The sequence below is a fragment of the Aspergillus versicolor genome (assembly GCF_001890125.1).
Source record: "Aspergillus versicolor CBS 583.65 unplaced genomic scaffold ASPVEscaffold_5, whole genome shotgun sequence".
Classification (NCBI taxonomy): Eukaryota; Fungi; Ascomycota; class Eurotiomycetes; order Eurotiales; family Aspergillaceae; genus Aspergillus; species Aspergillus versicolor.
The window spans coordinates 2,379,168-2,394,662 of NW_024467528.1; the positions used below are offsets into that span (position 1 = coordinate 2,379,168).

At 51.0% G+C, this 15,495-nt stretch overlaps 7 protein-coding genes across 7 annotated transcripts; 4 read left to right on the top strand and 3 right to left on the bottom strand.

Moving 5' to 3' along the window:
• Positions 1–14: 14 nt before the first annotated feature.
• On the top strand, positions 15–3,335 carry ASPVEDRAFT_42493 (uncharacterized protein). Its single transcript, XM_040812598.1, has 4 exons — positions 15–560; positions 622–708; positions 788–2,029; positions 2,076–3,335. The coding sequence occupies exons 1-4, from the start codon at positions 488–490 to the stop codon at positions 2,981–2,983; spliced, it is 2,310 nt and encodes a 769-aa protein (XP_040668711.1). The 5' UTR covers positions 15–487; the 3' UTR covers positions 2,984–3,335.
• Positions 3,336–3,544: 209 nt separating this feature from the next.
• On the top strand, positions 3,545–4,542 carry ASPVEDRAFT_72730 (uncharacterized protein; the record flags this gene model as incomplete). Its single annotated transcript, XM_040816166.1, has 3 exons — positions 3,545–4,035; positions 4,107–4,239; positions 4,328–4,542. The coding sequence occupies exons 1-3, from the start codon at positions 3,898–3,900 to the stop codon at positions 4,540–4,542; spliced, it is 486 nt and encodes a 161-aa protein (XP_040668712.1). The 5' UTR covers positions 3,545–3,897.
• Positions 4,543–5,108: 566 nt separating this feature from the next.
• ASPVEDRAFT_131730 (cytochrome P450) lies at positions 5,109–6,892 on the bottom strand (the record flags this gene model as incomplete). Its single annotated transcript, XM_040806853.1, has 3 exons — positions 5,109–6,174; positions 6,230–6,720; positions 6,773–6,892. The coding sequence occupies 3 exons, from the start codon at positions 6,890–6,892 to the stop codon at positions 5,109–5,111; spliced, it is 1,677 nt and encodes a 558-aa protein (XP_040668713.1).
• A 298-nt stretch (positions 6,893–7,190) lies between these two features.
• ptyA (putative tyrosine/serine protein phosphatase) lies at positions 7,191–8,474 on the top strand (the record flags this gene model as incomplete). The annotated part of the gene is made up of 5 exons (XM_040817531.1): positions 7,191–7,279; positions 7,344–7,380; positions 7,484–7,563; positions 7,617–7,847; positions 7,922–8,474. The coding sequence occupies 5 exons, from the start codon at positions 7,191–7,193 to the stop codon at positions 8,472–8,474; spliced, it is 990 nt and encodes a 329-aa protein (XP_040668714.1).
• A 68-nt stretch (positions 8,475–8,542) lies between these two features.
• Positions 8,543–9,809, bottom strand: ASPVEDRAFT_42501 (Frag1/DRAM/Sfk1 family protein). The gene is made up of 4 exons (XM_040812599.1): positions 9,603–9,809; positions 9,278–9,547; positions 8,981–9,186; positions 8,543–8,924 (listed from the first exon to the last, which is right to left on the bottom strand). Exons 1-4 carry the CDS (start codon positions 9,680–9,682, stop codon positions 8,713–8,715), a joined length of 768 nt encoding a protein of 255 aa, XP_040668715.1. The 5' UTR covers positions 9,683–9,809; the 3' UTR covers positions 8,543–8,712.
• Positions 9,810–10,585: 776 nt separating this feature from the next.
• Positions 10,586–12,144, bottom strand: ASPVEDRAFT_53541 (putative COPII vesicles protein Yip3; the record flags this gene model as incomplete). Its single annotated transcript, XM_040814803.1, has 2 exons — positions 10,586–11,433; positions 11,694–12,144. 2 exons carry the CDS (start codon positions 12,142–12,144, stop codon positions 10,586–10,588), a joined length of 1,299 nt encoding a protein of 432 aa, XP_040668716.1.
• Positions 12,145–13,989: 1,845 nt separating this feature from the next.
• ASPVEDRAFT_97516 (putative endoplasmic reticulum DnaJ domain protein Erj5) lies at positions 13,990–15,304 on the top strand (the record flags this gene model as incomplete). Its single annotated transcript, XM_040818782.1, has 3 exons — positions 13,990–14,062; positions 14,121–14,186; positions 14,262–15,304. Coding segments are annotated over 3 exons (1,182 nt in total), but the record flags the coding sequence as incomplete, so codon positions are not given.
• Between the last annotated feature and the right edge of the window lie 191 nt (positions 15,305–15,495).

The following is a 15,495-nucleotide window of genomic DNA, read 5'->3' on the forward strand; positions in this document are numbered from 1 at the left end:
GCTTATACCCCGATCGAACACGTTCGCCCATGGGAGCGGTCAGACCCTGCATGGTCGTGATGAATTAAAAGCGAGGCTGGGAGAGCGATGATGACGGAAACGGACGGGGCAGCACTGGAATGCTGGCGACCGTCAGCCCACTTGACCCAAGGTTGGGCTCGAGATATTGCACCCTCGACACCCGTTCAAAACCTCATGACATCAGGACTGAGCTTTGCAATCCGACCTCTGACCAGTCCATCGTGCGAATTGCTAGTGCTGGATTAAGTTCAGCCGCTGGTTTGATCCCATCTTTGCCATCCGACGATCGCCGCCCAGCAGCTTCTTGCAACCTCCCTGATAAGCACTACGTCACCGTTCTTGACGCCTCGCAGCTCCCTTTGACTTCAGCTCTGCGCCCCCCTCATTCTTATTCGTATCCTCGCTCTCTTCTTTTGCTTCATTCAGGAATGACTGCCTCTGCCGCGACTCCATCCCTACCTTTATCATGGCAACAGTCGAGCAGACCCCGGTTCAGCATCGGATCCCGCGCTCACGCTCCGAACGGCTAGCAGATCAAGGTAATTATCACCAGCCCTATTCTCAACAGAGCTTGGTAGCTGATATAATACTCATTTATAGCTGCGACTGCTGCCCTTTATGTCACCCATCCAGAGCGTAGCGCCTCGCTTCGCTCGCCGATAAGGGCAACCGAAATCGACCCAGCTGGTAAGTAGCCTTATTTATTCTGCTTGGTTCAAGAGCCCTGCGACAGAACTGCGATGCTAATGCGTGGTTGTTCTCTCAGTCTTAAGAGCATCAGGTTCTCAGCCCGGACTTAGCAATGCGTCGGCTGCAGCCGCACTGCTCGCGCACGCACGGAAGCAGGAACATGGAGCCAAGCAGGCAGTGTCACCGTCTCATGAGACCAATCATCGCAGAGCCACGTCATCCATTAACGACGGATACCAGTACCATGCTGCATTGGCCGCTCTCAAGGAACAAAAAACTCCCGAATACTATAGTAATAGGAGGAGGGCCGAGACTGCGCCGTCCGAAGCTGCGCGTGCCGGTGCAACCGCTAGAGTCGGTGCGACAACCGAGAGCGTGGGCGACCCTTTCGATGATCTGGATAAATACATGAACGCGAGCAGGATAAAGAATGCCCACCTCAACCCGAAGCTCTTCACTGCTACGCCGCCTGTTCCCGCGGAAGTCGAAGAACTTCGGAGAAGGAGTATATTGGAGGCAGCTTCTATGTCGATGGCCAAGGATATGTATGGGACCATGGATGCCAGAGGCGGAGGAGCTGCGGGCGTTCGCACTCGGCGGTCAGCTTCTGCCTCTAAGCCGCAAGCTACGACTCTGCAACAGGCGAGTACAAATGTTCTCGGGCAGGCGCTGAACTTGCATGATGTTGCCCAGAAACGTGCCGCCCAGAGGATAGCAGGTTTGGAAGATGAAACGGCTGCTTTTCGAGACTATTACGGAATTGAACCGCAAGTCCAAAGGTCCAGTCTCACCGTCCGCAAACGCCGAGGATCCGACGACACCGAGGAATTTGATGCGGAACGGTCAAGGGAAATTAGAACTCAGATGACGGCGCTGCGATCTAAACTTGATGCAGTTGATGAAAAGAGGGAGAAGGATCGTGCATCCTTGATGGAGCTCGCGAGGAAGAATGTCGATGCCGCTATCCAGGACATAGACAAACGTATGTATGCTGAACCTGGACAGTCTGTCGCGATGCAGAAGTATTTGGACGAAAAGGCAACACAGCGCGCACAGAAGGGCCTTGAGGACATGGACAAGCAGACCCTGCTGGCTGATACAGTCAATATCGGCGGTAGCAAGTACGTGGAGATGGGCGACGTAGAAGACTTAGCGCGATCTCGACTTCAGCCTACTTTTGACGAAATTGACGACAGGGCACAGACCCAGAGAGCGCGAGACTTGGAGGCACGCCTTGATGAGGAGCAGAAACAGCGCCTGGCGCAGCTTGAACATGAGCGGGAGGCCGATATAAAGGCAGAGGAGGCGAAACATCAAGGTATGATTTTACCATTAATTTTCAAGGGCTAGTCTAACTCGAGTAGATTTTCTAAAGAAGAAGCAACACGAGAACAAACACAAGGCAGACACGGTCTGGCCGTGGAAGCGAAAGTCGAGACAGTTGCCGCATGATGAGTCTGAAGTAGACAAAACTACTACAGAGCGACCCACGGAGCGCGAAACCACTGAAGCCGCCGCTCTACCTTCGGAAGCCGCGCAGCGCCAGACTGAAGAAACAACCGCTTCGGAAGGCGACAGCGTCTTAAGACGAGAGTCAAAATTCAGAAACTGGTTTAAGGACAGAATAGGCCGTCGCTCCAGTGCACCACCTCCAAGGGAGACGAACGGAATCCACGAAGAACAGACAGCGCAAGATACGGCCGCCGTCACTGGTGTTGGCGCCATCACTGGTACCGGGCGTGTTGAACGTGTTGAGCGTGCTGAGGGTCCCGAGAGGGCAGAAGGCCCTGAGAGGGAAGAGGTAGCGGACCGAAGAGGGAAAGTTTTCCAGACAGATGACTCCGAAGACGAGTATGAGTCGGCCGCAGAGCCTGCTACTCAGGCATCGCGTGCCCCTAAAGATACTTTTCGAACAGCCCCACTGAGGTCGAACCCCGTCACGGCGAAAGACCTCAGAGGACCACCGAACTTTGGTGGCGTTTCTGACGATGACCTGAGTAAACTCAACGGAATGTCACCCAGCGAATATGTGGCTGTCGAACAAGACTCGAAAGACATCGTCAAGCAAAGCGAGAGCACAAAACACACAGGGTACAGCGCGGGATCTGACGATGAATTGACCGCACCATCGAAAAAGAGAGAAGCAGCGCGTGAGAGTGCCGCTCAGCATTCCCTGCCTGCGCCTCCTACTATCAGGGAAGTTGGTGGTAGCACTCGTCGAGCGAGTCATAGCACCTCGGTCCGTGAATCGCGCTTCTCCGAAGACTTATAATAATATGTGTTAGTTGTACTGCCATATATCACTTTTGTTATTATATCTCGTGTTTGCTTTATTTCTCGGTTCGCCTGGGTTTATGCCACGGTGGGAGTCATTCGTTAAGGAAGAACGGGCGCTCAATTAGGGCTTGGGTAGATAAGAGGATTAGGGAGAAGGATTCACTTGTTGCTATATTTTTTGGAGGGCTTATCTGGTCATATATGTATCTATTAATCTATCGACTGAGAGTGTTTATTTTCGAGCTCCCTGCCCTTTGATATCTACTTCTTCTCACACAAAGATGAGACTTGTTTCTGTTGGTCTCTCCCTCGGCCTTGCCTCAATGGCAAGGGCTGTTAGTTATGGGTATAACCACGTTCCTGTGGTGAAGGACTCTGAACTGGTTGCTGGCGCGTTCGAGGACGTCGACATTAAGCTGCTATCCCCAGCTTTTGCGACTCCCGAAATCCGGCTTCCTGGGTTCAAGAATGGCACGCAGGGGCCGTCTTCCCAAGACAATATGGGTGAGTAGGATTGGGGACGCAACATAGCGCAGTGAGACTGACACATAATTAGAGACTTGGATCGAGCAACTGGCCGAACGCAACGACCATATGACCTAAGACCCCGAACGACTTGCCTCCAATCTATCTTGATCTCTTATATACATAACAGCATTCCAACTTCCAACATATAACTGCATCTGTGGCGCAGTGATGTGACACAGCGTACTCTCCATCCTTCAAGGCTGTTGGCTAGAAAGCTGCGGCAAGTGTTGGTTCAACTTGGCGGCTATTTCACCATCACCGTCACCCACCACCATCTTCTTTCTTTCCCCCCTCCAGTGTCATCAAAAACAACCCTTCAGGTTTTCTCTTAACTACTCCCATAACTACATCTTTTTCCATCGTCCCGTCGATCGAATACAAATGTCTGCTATCAAGACCACCGCAGATATACTCGCCATGGGTCACAAAACAGCCCAGACAGCCTTCAGTGAAGTGACAGAAATGGCCGCAACATACGGGAAGCCTGTTTTAAACAGCTCAGCAGGCTTTGCAGCTCAGGTATGAGCTTCATCTACCTACTTCCCTCTAGCCTGTTCATGCATGGTGGTTAACAAAACAACACGAAGCAGGCCGCCGGATGGGCTGCTAACAACCCAGGCCTAGCAGGTCTAGCAGCGACAGGTGCAGTCATTGCATTCCCCACGTTGGTAGTTACACCAGCTCTCTCAGCTGCCGGATTTGGTGCTGCAGGTGTTAAGGCTTGTTTGTGCTCCCCTCCCCTCCCCTCCCTTCTCTGCTTGCTTGCTTGCTTGCTTGCTTGATAGCAGTATGCTGGCCTACAGTGTTCTAGGCTCCCTTGCCGCCGGTGCGCAGAGTGCTATTGGAAATGTCGCTGCCGGTAGTGTGTTTGCTACGATGCAGAGTGCTGGGGCTGGCGGCGGAGGGCTTGCTGCTGTAAATGGGGCTACGCAATTCGGGGCTGCTGCAGCTTGGATGGCGGGGAATGCTAATGCTACGGTTTCCTGGTTTAAATCGCAGTGGGAGCTTGGATTTACTGGTTTATGAGAATGGAAAACCCTTTTTTATAGTAAATAAGTTTGTCTAACCGATACATGTGGTAAACTCGGTATAAATTTATGCGGTGCCGCTTGAACGACCCAGAATTAAGGCAGCCGGGCTTGATTTTCTGGGAGCCGCTTCTCAAATGGCATCCGTATGCTTGATTTCGTCATACCAAGAGCACTGTTAGTTAATATTCCCTGCTGCTATTGCTTCAGTCACCTGCTCACGCGTGTTGAGCGGGTTGTCGCCAGCTCAGCTCCGCAGGCTGATAAACATAGCTCGGAAGAAACGTATGGCGAGCCCTTCCAGGCTTCTCAGGATTATTTGATGGTCTATGATAGTGAAGGAGGGGGCGGGTTTGACGAGTTCACCCAGAGTTCTAGAGATACATATACCTCGGAAGCAGACGCCAGTAGTAACGACGACTCGGATTGCTCCGAGGACTTCTATTGATGGCAGCCCGAATTGCCCTCCATATTGCGATGATTATTTGCCTGTTTGATTGATTTTTTGTACGTAATCCATTTGGATATGCGGCTTGTATTGTGAGGAGTGATGAACAGTAGATCTTATTGTGCCAACGATACACGGCACGGATACCCATCAGCTGGATGGGTGCCGGCCTTTTCTGTCTGGTATGCTCTTTCTCCATGTACAGTTTTGATTTGGTTACCACAGAGGCCCATAACCCTGGCAAGTTTCGGCAAAGGCCCTTCATTTGCCAGTTTCATTGCATCCCATTCGTCGTATGCTGGTTTGATATCAAACACTCGCGCAGTCATCACTAATAATATCCGCATCTCGTTATAGACGAGATTTTGCCCGATGCAGTTTCGTGGGCCTTGCTCAAAGGGACGGAACGCAGCTGGGTTCGGATGCAGTTCATGTTCGGCATCGACAAGCCATCGCTCTGGGAGGAATTCCTCGGCGCGTGGCCATATGCGTGGGTTTTTCTGGACAGTCGGATGCACGATTTCCGCCCCCATTTCACGATCAAGTGGATATAGATTGCCATGGCGGTCGGTTAAGCTGATGTCGTTGAGCCCTTGGCGGGTAGTTGAGGCTGGGGGAAATAGTCGCAGCGTTTCTTTGATGACAGCTAGGGTATACGGACACCGGTTTAGGAGAGCGGGATTGGATTTGAGAAGTTGCGCTGCAGAGGAGGCATCAGGGCCAAAAATACGATCGTGCTCTTGTCGTACTTGAGCCAGCGCAGCGGAGTGTTTTGAGAGCATGTGGTACGCATAAACCATGCTGCTGGAAGTGGTGTCGTTGCCAGCGAATAGGAACAGGCGGATCTGGTGGGTTGCGTATTTTGCAAAGACGTCGTCAAGCTTGTTAGTTTCACTAGCTTTCTCGTGGCGATCAGCTAGGTATGCCTCAAGGGCAAGGGCAATGACAGATTTGACGTGTTTCGACGACGATGACGAGTGGGATGGGCGTTTCATTTCGGCGAATCTCTTGTCTAGCTCCTTTCGGATGCACCGATCCATAACACGGCTGTAGTACTTTTGGACTAAAGGCCGAATGGGGTTCGTTAGAACGCGCGGGTCCCAGAATGAATGCCATGCAGTGATGGTGTTCAGGGCGTACACCAATTCATTCTCGGAGCGTTGATAGTTCGAGTCCACATCACTCACCCATAATTAGCAAACTCTCGGTCACAAGATAACGCGTTTAGGTGTCTCACAGGGTTACTCGAAGTATGACCTCCATAGTCAAGCGAGTAGTGAGCTCGTCGAGCTGAAACATCCCAGTTCCGACCTTGTCCCGGAGTATCTCACAGAAAACTTGAACAGAATCAACCACTGCCGGCACCTGGTCTGCCATGTTACCGAAACTAAATCCAGGATTGAAAATCGACCGCCACTTCTTCCACTCTGCATCGTTCATCGAAAGCAAACTTGGCCCACCGGTGATTGGAAGCATGAACTTGTGAAAGTTACGGACCTTGGGGAGATTGTATTTGGTTGAGACATGCACGGAGGTATCCGGGTCGTAGATCATATATACCGCAGGAAACACCGGCCAGACATCCATCAAGAAGATTTCTGTATCGGCGTAGTCCTTGGCCAGTTCATGCACAGCGAGAAGGACATGGGCATCAGATGGCAGCCGATCGACATATTTCTGGAGTACTAGCAGATGGCCAGTGAACCAGTTCCACTCCTTCGGCATGCGCTGATATAGAGTTAGCATATACTACACCCAGTAACCGATAAGATGGCCTTACAATTCCTTGTTTTCGGAGTTCATTGATTTTGCGACGGTGTTGGAAGCCGCAGTAGAGGCCATACCCAATGGCTGTCAGCAGTGGGACGGCGAGTGTCACAATAATATTAATGACAGCCATGGCGGCGACAGCGCAATCCGCCGAGCTAATTCGCTGAAAGTTGAAGATACTGCGCGTATCGGGATGGGAGCTGAAGTACTACAGCAAGACAGGGAAGGGATCACAGTAATATCTCGACCTGGAGGAGACGATCGGACTAGCATCGAAAAGGGCTTAGGGGGCGCGGCTGAAGTAACCGGCCGATCAATCCATCCCGTCACTTCGCCGGTCTTTCCTCTCACTCAGATTATTTTATATTATTTGAGCTGCCCCCAGAACGAACTGCCAGTGCTTCATTTTACCGATACACAGCCTGGCCATGCCCGACACCGGCCTTGACCGTCCGTTCGACGGCATCATCAACTTCCGCGACGTCGGCCGGACCGTCAACCAATTCGCTGGGCAGGAGTATGGTTAAATATACCTAGTCCCAAGTGACTATAGTATTTACGTGTTAATTCTGTACAAATAGACTCCTGAAGGAGGGCGTCCTCTTTCGAAGTGCTCGGGTAATTGCCCCTATTTGTGCTGTAGACATTGCACTTGCATTATTACTCCACCTCTCCATATATCGCTTGTATATACGCTGGCCATTGCTAAATACGCATATAGCTCGATGAAGCGTCCAAAGAGGATATCCGTCGTATAACAGATGACCTGCATATATCCTCCATCATCGATCTGCGCTCTACGTATGTACTCTTATGCGCGATTTTTGTTCATCTGGATGCTCACAAGCCCACAGGACAGAACACCAAATGGCCGTTAAGAAATACAAGCGCAATAATGATATTCCTACAACGACGCCGACAGACTCTGATCCCAGGGAAGAAGAAGAAGAAGGAGAAGGAGAAGGAGAAGCCTACATCCATCTTCCCTCTCTCGAAAACACCGATACTCGGCGCCATCTGATCAGTCTTACGGGGAAGGCCTTTGAGCGACAGCTCCTGTGGAGATTGGATTGGTGGAATTTCACGTATGTCTTCCCTATCTTACTTACCCTTGCTTTGCTTATTCGCGCCCCTGTTTGATGGACTAACAGCTGTGCAGGAAAGTCCTTGCATATATAACATCAGGGTATAGGCAAGATGCCGTGCGTATAGTCGGCGAGAACGTGATGAAGCCTGCTGGGCTGACGGGGTTAGCAATGGATACCCTCGAGGCGAGTGCAGCTGAAATAAAGAGGGTTTTCGATGTTTTCTCTTCATCCTTAGATATGGATGCAGATAACGGTTCATCTGCTCCTGTCCCTGGGTCTGGTTCTGGTATTTTAGTTCACTGTACGCAGGGGAAAGACCGGACGGGACTGATTATCCTTCTTTCGCTTTTGTTGACGGGTATTGTTGATGCCGAGGTTATGGCGAGTGAGTATGTGCTTTCGGAGAAGGAGTTGGAGAATGAGCCGGCTGGAGAGAAGGAGGAGAGGATGAGGGAGATCAGGGCTTTAGGACTGGGCGAGGAGTATGCGAGGTGTCCGAAGGATTTTACTGAGAGGGTAACGGGGTTCCTACGAGAGAAATATGGGGGTGCTCGGGGATATCTTGAGTACATTGGGGTTGAGGAGAGAGACATTGAAAGTGTGAGGAGGCGGTTATTGGCTTAGTTTTAGGTTAGACTTTTAGAAGGCGTGGAATTGTACCTGAATGTTATAGAATACATAAACCAATGAGAGGCGGATATGTATTAAACTTTAGCTTCTAAATTGTTATAGTACACCCATATAAGTCGTAAATCATGATCCATACTCCCAAGGTATCCTAACTTTATATTCCAACACGCAATGCAGCAAACGGCAAAAACAAAAGAGTTGAAAGCCACACACAAAATCATACTCCAATATTCTAAAAGTGCGCTCCGCGGTAGTAGTTGGTGTTGGGGTTGGCGTTCGGCCCAGCAGAGTCCTGCGTCAGGGGTGCTTCCACCATCTCATGCTGGTCTGAATGGCGGGGGCCCATGCCCTTCTCGCCTTGTGGGAGGTGATTCCGTGTACGGACAGACGGTAACAGGTCGATCACAAACGAGAGGACGTAGAACGTGAATACCAAGGCGATCACTATCAGACTAATATTAGCGCGTGAAGGACCCTGACTGGGGCGGAAGGATACGTACCCCATTCGAGAACAGCCGCTGCATTCCTGTGGTGCGGTTGGTGCCACCCGCAGATACCAAAGCCAATAGCCAGAGCGATTTCGACGACGACGAAGAAGGCCTTGATGGTGAAACTAGCCAGGAGAACCCGATGCTGTGATCGGTAGAAGATACCGATGCGGAGGTACTCGATACAAATGAGAATAGCGCTGACAAGGTACGCGACACTGCGAATTCCATTAGCCAAGTCCAGAACTCATGCTATGCTGCATAGTGGCGGCTGTGCGCCGGCACAACGCGCACAGAAGAAAGACTCACAGGAACATCGCCAAAAACCCGCCATGAAGGTGGGAATGGCGGTAAGTGTCGAAAATCGACAGCAAGATCAAACCCGCAGCACCCGCGATCGAGAATAATATAGATCCAATAGCGCAGGATTTGTCCAATAACCCTTTATTAGGAACCAACTGCCCGGCGTGTCGCAGCCATCGTTCGGCGAGGAACGAGAGATCGAGGAACACAACGGTGATCACACTGCCAGTGATGAAGAGTGGTTTAAGGCCCTGTGCGCCAACATCGGATATATATCTGAGCAGTCAATTAGGTAAATTGTTTGGTGGATGTCGGCAGCGGGCTCACATACGCGATGCTTTGACCTGGCTCCATGCTAGGATAGTCGGGAGAACCCTGGGCACGCCATACTCCCAGCATTACCCCGAGCATGACTTAATACAAGTTAGTGTTCTGTACTGTCTAATTCACGTTTCTCATCCCATGCACCAACCTATCCACATGCACGCGGAAATAACAGGGAATATCCAGAAAGAAATAATCCACATTTTGTTTAGTTTCTGGCACTACGCCGTGTCCGCTCCAGCAAGGTCGTAAAAGAGGGTTGTGGAGGACTGGAGGGGGGGGAGGAGGTCAAAAAGGAAAGGGGGAAGCAAGGCAAAGATTTGAAGATATAAAAGAGCAGGACGTCGGACCCATTACGTATGCTGGCCCGGTACTACAAGAAGAATAACTTGGTTGCGTGGAGCCACTAAAATATAGAAGCAATAAGGAGGACCGGATGGCGGCGGATGTGGCTGGTTCACGACGCGTTACGGAGTCGGCGATCGGGAGAGTTACTCGATGACTCTAAGAGTCGTTCCAAGTCAAATGGTCGCCTGCCCTAAGTCCAGAGTCGACCGCAGACCCGAGTAATTGTTGGCTGAGTCGTGCCGGTGATCTGCAGCCAGGGATGACTTCACAGGGCAGTCCCGGCAGTCTCGCAATGCTGCCTGGCCCATGCGACGTCATTGCTGTGGCTGAGGGATCGATTTTGCACAGCAGCCCTCCCCTTGCCAACTCCACTGACTCAGCATTTCGAAAATTGGAATGCGTTACTCCGAGGCCTGGAGCACGTGCCATCAAGTCTTTTTTATAGTTGTATGGATCAAATAAAATAATAACATTAACGAATATGTTCAGATTATTAGGGTAAGAATGACGTGAGCCCCACTCTATTTTAAAATAAACTCCGTACGTTTTTGCCGCTGTGCGAGGTTAATCACGAGACACATCCGAGGCCAACCTATAACCAAAGAAACTATATGAGATAGGAAAGGGCACAGAGCCGGGAAATCACGGTCGGTTGGTACGCTGACGACTGCCCCTGTCAGGCGCATAGGTTGGAGAGCTGGGTACTTTGCGCTCTATGACTTCCACCATTGGTATTTCATCGCCACTACTGGCTGGGCTGCGCTTTTGGGGACTGCTTCTACCACTCTCGTGGTTTTTGCTGCCAAGAGGCTCCGGTGGAACAAGCGAGGCGTGCGGGGAAGCATTCGTGTGTGGCCTCTGCCTTGGACGCGTCTCAGATCCTCGTTGAGGGTCAGTAGGACTGTGCAAGGAGTGGCCATGTTCCCGCATATAAGGTGATTGGTGTGAAGATATTCGTTGGTGATCTTCCGAGTGAGAGCGGGGGACTGTAGGGGTTGTATGGAACGGCGGCGCATGGTTCATGGTGTTAGGGAAAGGAGGTTGAAGTGGGGACCGGAGCGTCGTCGACGACTGCGGGCTAGTAGATGCACTCGTCGTCCTAGCCCAAATACCATGAATACTGGTGTCGAGAGGAAATGGCGGAACGGATGCGGCGCCAGCTTTGTTTACTGGTCTCTTCATAAGGTGACTGTCGACTGCTGAATCCGCGTTCGCCTGCAGTCGCCTGCGCTCCAGTGCTTCGAGTTCTCGCTTGGAAAACGTAACGTTCTTCTGGCCTTCGGAATGAGCCCGTCGGATTCGCTCCAGCGCTGCCTCCACCAGCCAGTCTTCATTATCTTTCATTGCCAGCTGAACCGCATATGCAACGGTACTGTTCGTGTTCTCGTACATGTCGTAGTCGGCGCCATTGAACGGTACCAGCGTATTATCGTGTCCATCGTATCCAACCATAGACCTCCGCAACCCATCTCCCCCGTCCCGTGTGTCAGCTAATTGTCTTGTGTGCAACCGACTATTCCTCAAACCAAATTGATCCTCCGTTTCACTATTTACCTCCTCAACTCGCATGGCACCATCCACCCACTGGCCCCGCAGCCTCCCCTGTTGTCTCCCCGAATGTGCCCCTGGTGGTCTTCCCCATCGGGGCATGCCGTAAGGAGCTCGCGGCCGACCACCTAGACCGCCTCCTCGGAAAAAGCATTCTCGATAGGCTTATCCATGAATGCGGCATGACCGAACACTGTCACGCCGGTGGCTCCAATAAGCCAGAGAAACGTGGAAAAGGGAGAAGCCCAGAAACCCAGGGGCACCGCGACAAGTAGCAACCCGGTATAGAGCTGAGAGGTGTTAAATCGGGCAAACCCGAGGTCAAGATCGCGACCTTCGAGCTTCCCAATACCCCAAAGACCGCCACTAACCAGAAAAATGACAAATAGCAGTATTGGGTTGGTTAGCAGGCTGTAGATACTGAGCATCACGAAAATGGCGGCATAATTGCTGGAGAAGTAGGACAGGTTGTAGTTAACCCGGCTCTGGGCCTCGCCAAAATTCGCGGGCTTCGAAACGCGCTTGACGTCGAGGAATTCGGAAATCGGACGAAGGTTGGCAAACCGTGTCCCCAGGGACTGAGAGCGCAGGCTGTTGAAGCGGTCACCGAAGCGCGAGGTGATCGCGTCGATGGGAAGCTGAATTGGGCTCATTGTGACTTCGAGGGGGTATCGTAGTTTATTTAGAATAAACGAGTGGGACTTGGTGTCTGTATGATGAAGCGAACGAAGTTGGCGGGCAAAGGAAAGGATTGGGAGTTGACAAAGACCTCGAGGAAAAGGGGGTGCCTAAACTTGTGAAGCTGAAAATAATTGTTGTCAAGCTGGCAGGAACGAAAGAGCGTTAGCCTATTTTTGGCCACGCCGTATCTTATCGGTATTGGTCGTTACGTGGCGCTGGACAGCCACCACAACCACAGCCTCTCAACAGGACGAGGGCGATTCTCTTGCTTTATCGGGGATCGTTGGTTTTAAAGGCGATCTAGTCTTAATAATGGACGGTCTATTAGGTAGACTCTGGGTTGCCGCTTGCAACATCCAAGCCCGTACATCGATGTAACGGCCGGAAGAGAGCGTCTTGCTGAGCGCGGAATGCTGCCCCGTCAGATCCATGCCAAGGGTTGAAGAATGTGCTGGACAGTCTCATTGTGACGCTCGCCGTCAGAGATTGAGACGAGGGTTAGGCGATACCGGTTCGTCCTCACAAGCCGGCCGGTCTAATGGCCAACTTTATGGTTAGGGTGTCCATAGTCTGCCGGCCTTGGGAAGTACTTCAAGCTCGGGGAGTGACCTGCTTTTTATAAAGTCAACGGGACCACAAATCTAAGTGCAGAGGACGACACCATCTGGTGTATAATGAGGTGCCATCATTGAATTATCATACCTGCCCTCTTAATTGGTCCACGTTGTTCCCTCGAGTGTAGATCGCACTGATCAGGTATCTTTATAGGGACTGTCAAAAGCCCTCCAGGTTCAAGGACTCGGCACATTCGGATTGACCGCTGTCCGCTGAGGACTCAAAGCGAGTCGGCTTTTCTCGAGTCCATGACAAACCATGCTGAATTCGGAAAAGCCCTGCCTCCCCAGTCCTGTTCTTTCCACGTATATTTGCCCTCCAAATGGACGTGCGCATTGCCCTATTCTCGATGCCGTCACTGCGATGCTATGCATGATGCTTGCAGAACTGGGGGGACGCCCGTAAAGACGTGAATTTTATGGCTCTTTGACGTACACATCTGCCGGTCAGGAGTGTCTACGGGGTCCACAACAGCATATTTATCTTCTCTCTTTACTTTCTGCTCTCAGACTTACCATTGTGAGGTGATTGATCATTTATGTGGGATATTGGATGCCCCGAGCAGTTCATTCTGTTCACCTATTGCTTTGTAGACCAGGAGGGAGGATATAGGCTAATTTGGTGTGATCATATTGCTCCAAAGTAAAGCAATTCTTCCGATACGCTATCACCCTGTTGCATTCTGCATTCTGATCCAAATTGATCCTGCAGATGGATTAGGAGGATCAATATAACAGATACATTGTTGGTGTCGCTTGAACCCAGAGTTCTTATCATGCAAAAGTCTCTCTGTAAAACGGTTTTTATATTAATACCAGATTAAACAGCATAGACCTCATGGCCAAGGCCAATGCAATGCGTTATTGACGCAGCCTGCGTTCCCGTAGTCTGTGGGTGTCTTCATTGTTCTGGACCACAGCTGTATTTGTATTTCACTCCACTAAGATCCACTCCACGGGCAGTTCAATTTATTTGACCGCCTTCCTGATTAGCCCAAAGTTTGCTAGCTGGCCAGAATTTACAAGTGAATTCTTGCCAGGAGATCTCACAGTCACAACAAACTGCATTGTGCTAGGGTTAAATCATGGAATGATTTTTAGCCTCAATTGTCTCATTCTGCCATATAGGGATATTTCTTGCACATTCTTTGACGTGTTCTCTGGGCTTAGGAGTATTGGTCGCTCCTATAAACTTTCCCCACAATGAAGACATCAGCTCTCCGTTTGGTTCTGCTGGCTGTTCTATGCGTTCTTGCCGCAGCCTGGTCGAAGGAGGGTTTGTATTTCACCAATTGACTCTTGTAAATTGAGGTTAACCTGCTCTTTTTCTTTAGACTACGAGATTTTCCGACTTCATGATGAAGTTACTGCTGCAGAAGGGGTGGATGTGACATTCTACGGTACAATGATATTCCCAAAATCCTGGCCGCGCGAATTTGCGGGAATCAAATGGCGATTCTAACTCGAACGTGCAGACTTTGTAGGTGCCCAACCCAACGCCAACCAGAATGATCTGAATAAAGCCTACCGTAAAACATTGAAACTCCTCCATCCGGACAAAGTCAGGCGCTCTTTCATTGCCAACGCCTCCAAAGACCAACAGAGATCCAAAACTACCCAGAAGGGCGTACACGTCAACCGTGGGCCCACGAAGCGTGAAATTGCGGCGGCTGAAAAAGAGGCCCACGAACGAGCCCAGCGCCTCAATGTTGTTGCCAACATTCTCCGCGGCCCGGGCCGTGAGCGTTATGACTACTTCTTGAAGAATGGGTTCCCCAAGTGGAGGGGCACTGGATACTACTACTCCCGGTTCCGCCCTGGCCTTGGCTCCGTTCTCGTCGGGCTACTTCTGGCGTTCGGCGGTGGCGCCCATTACGGGGCACTTATTCTCAGCTGGAAGCGCCAACGCGATTTTGTCGACCGCTATATCCGTCAGGCTAGGAGAGCTGCCTGGGGCGATGAACTTGGAGTTCGCGGCATCAACAGCGCCCCGGCTCCGGCCCCTGCTCCATCTACAGACTCTGGGGAGGCAAGTGCTCAGCCGATGAATCGTCGACAGAAGCGAATGATGGACCGAGAGAACCGCAAAGAGAAAAAGAACGGTGGTTCGAAGACAGGGTCGCGTAGTACCGGAACTTCGACCCCAACTGGCGAAACTGTCGAGCCCACTGGAGAGAGGAAGAGAGTCGTTGCTGAGAACGGAAAAGTGCTGATCGTTGACTCTGTCGGCAATGTGTTTTTGGAGGAGGAATCAGAGGATGGTGAGCGCCAGGAATTTTTGCTGGACGTTGAAGAGATTGAACGCCCGACGGTGCGTGATACAATGATCTTTAAATTACCTGGATGGATTTATCGAAAGACTGTGGGCCAAGTTCTTGGAACGTCAACCACGGTAGATGATGGAGCTGTCTCGGAAGGTGAAGAAGTGGATGTTGTGGAGCAGCCAGAACAGTCGGAGCAATCTAGTTCGGCTGCTGCTTCAGGAAAAGCATCTCGAAGAAGAAAAGGGAAGCGCTCGCAAAGGTCCTAGGCAACGAGGCAGCTAGGCTGTGGCTGCAGTGTGATGCCTAGCCTATGTGCAGATTATTCTCAGTATGTAGAAAGTTACTTAAGCCAGTGATAGAGTTTTTTTAAGACTGTATAGAGTTGGTTTTTATAAATGTAAATGAGGAGAAAACGCAAATCGGATCCAGGGCCTCGAGTTAATTG

Excerpts from the sequence above, each read along its gene's own strand:
- ASPVEDRAFT_42493 (XM_040812598.1), top strand. The coding sequence starts at position 488 with ATGGCAACAGTCGAGCAGACCCCGGTTCAGCATCGGATCCCGCGCTCA. Across the intron at positions 709-787 it reads AACCGAAATCGACCCAGCTG|TCTTAAGAGCATCAGGTTCT; the intron begins GTAAGTAGCCTT and ends TTGTTCTCTCAG. Across the intron at positions 2,030-2,075 it reads AGAGGAGGCGAAACATCAAG|ATTTTCTAAAGAAGAAGCAA; the intron begins GTATGATTTTAC and ends TAACTCGAGTAG.
- ASPVEDRAFT_42501 (XM_040812599.1), bottom strand. The coding sequence starts at position 9,682 with ATGCTCGGGGTAATGCTGGGAGTATGGCGTGCCCAGGGTTCTCCCGAC. Across the intron at positions 9,548-9,602 it reads GAGCCAGGTCAAAGCATCGC|ATATATATCCGATGTTGGCG; the intron begins GTATGTGAGCCC and ends TTGACTGCTCAG. Across the intron at positions 9,187-9,277 it reads GGGTTTTTGGCGATGTTCCT|TGTCGCGTACCTTGTCAGCG; the intron begins GTGAGTCTTTCT and ends TGGAATTCGCAG.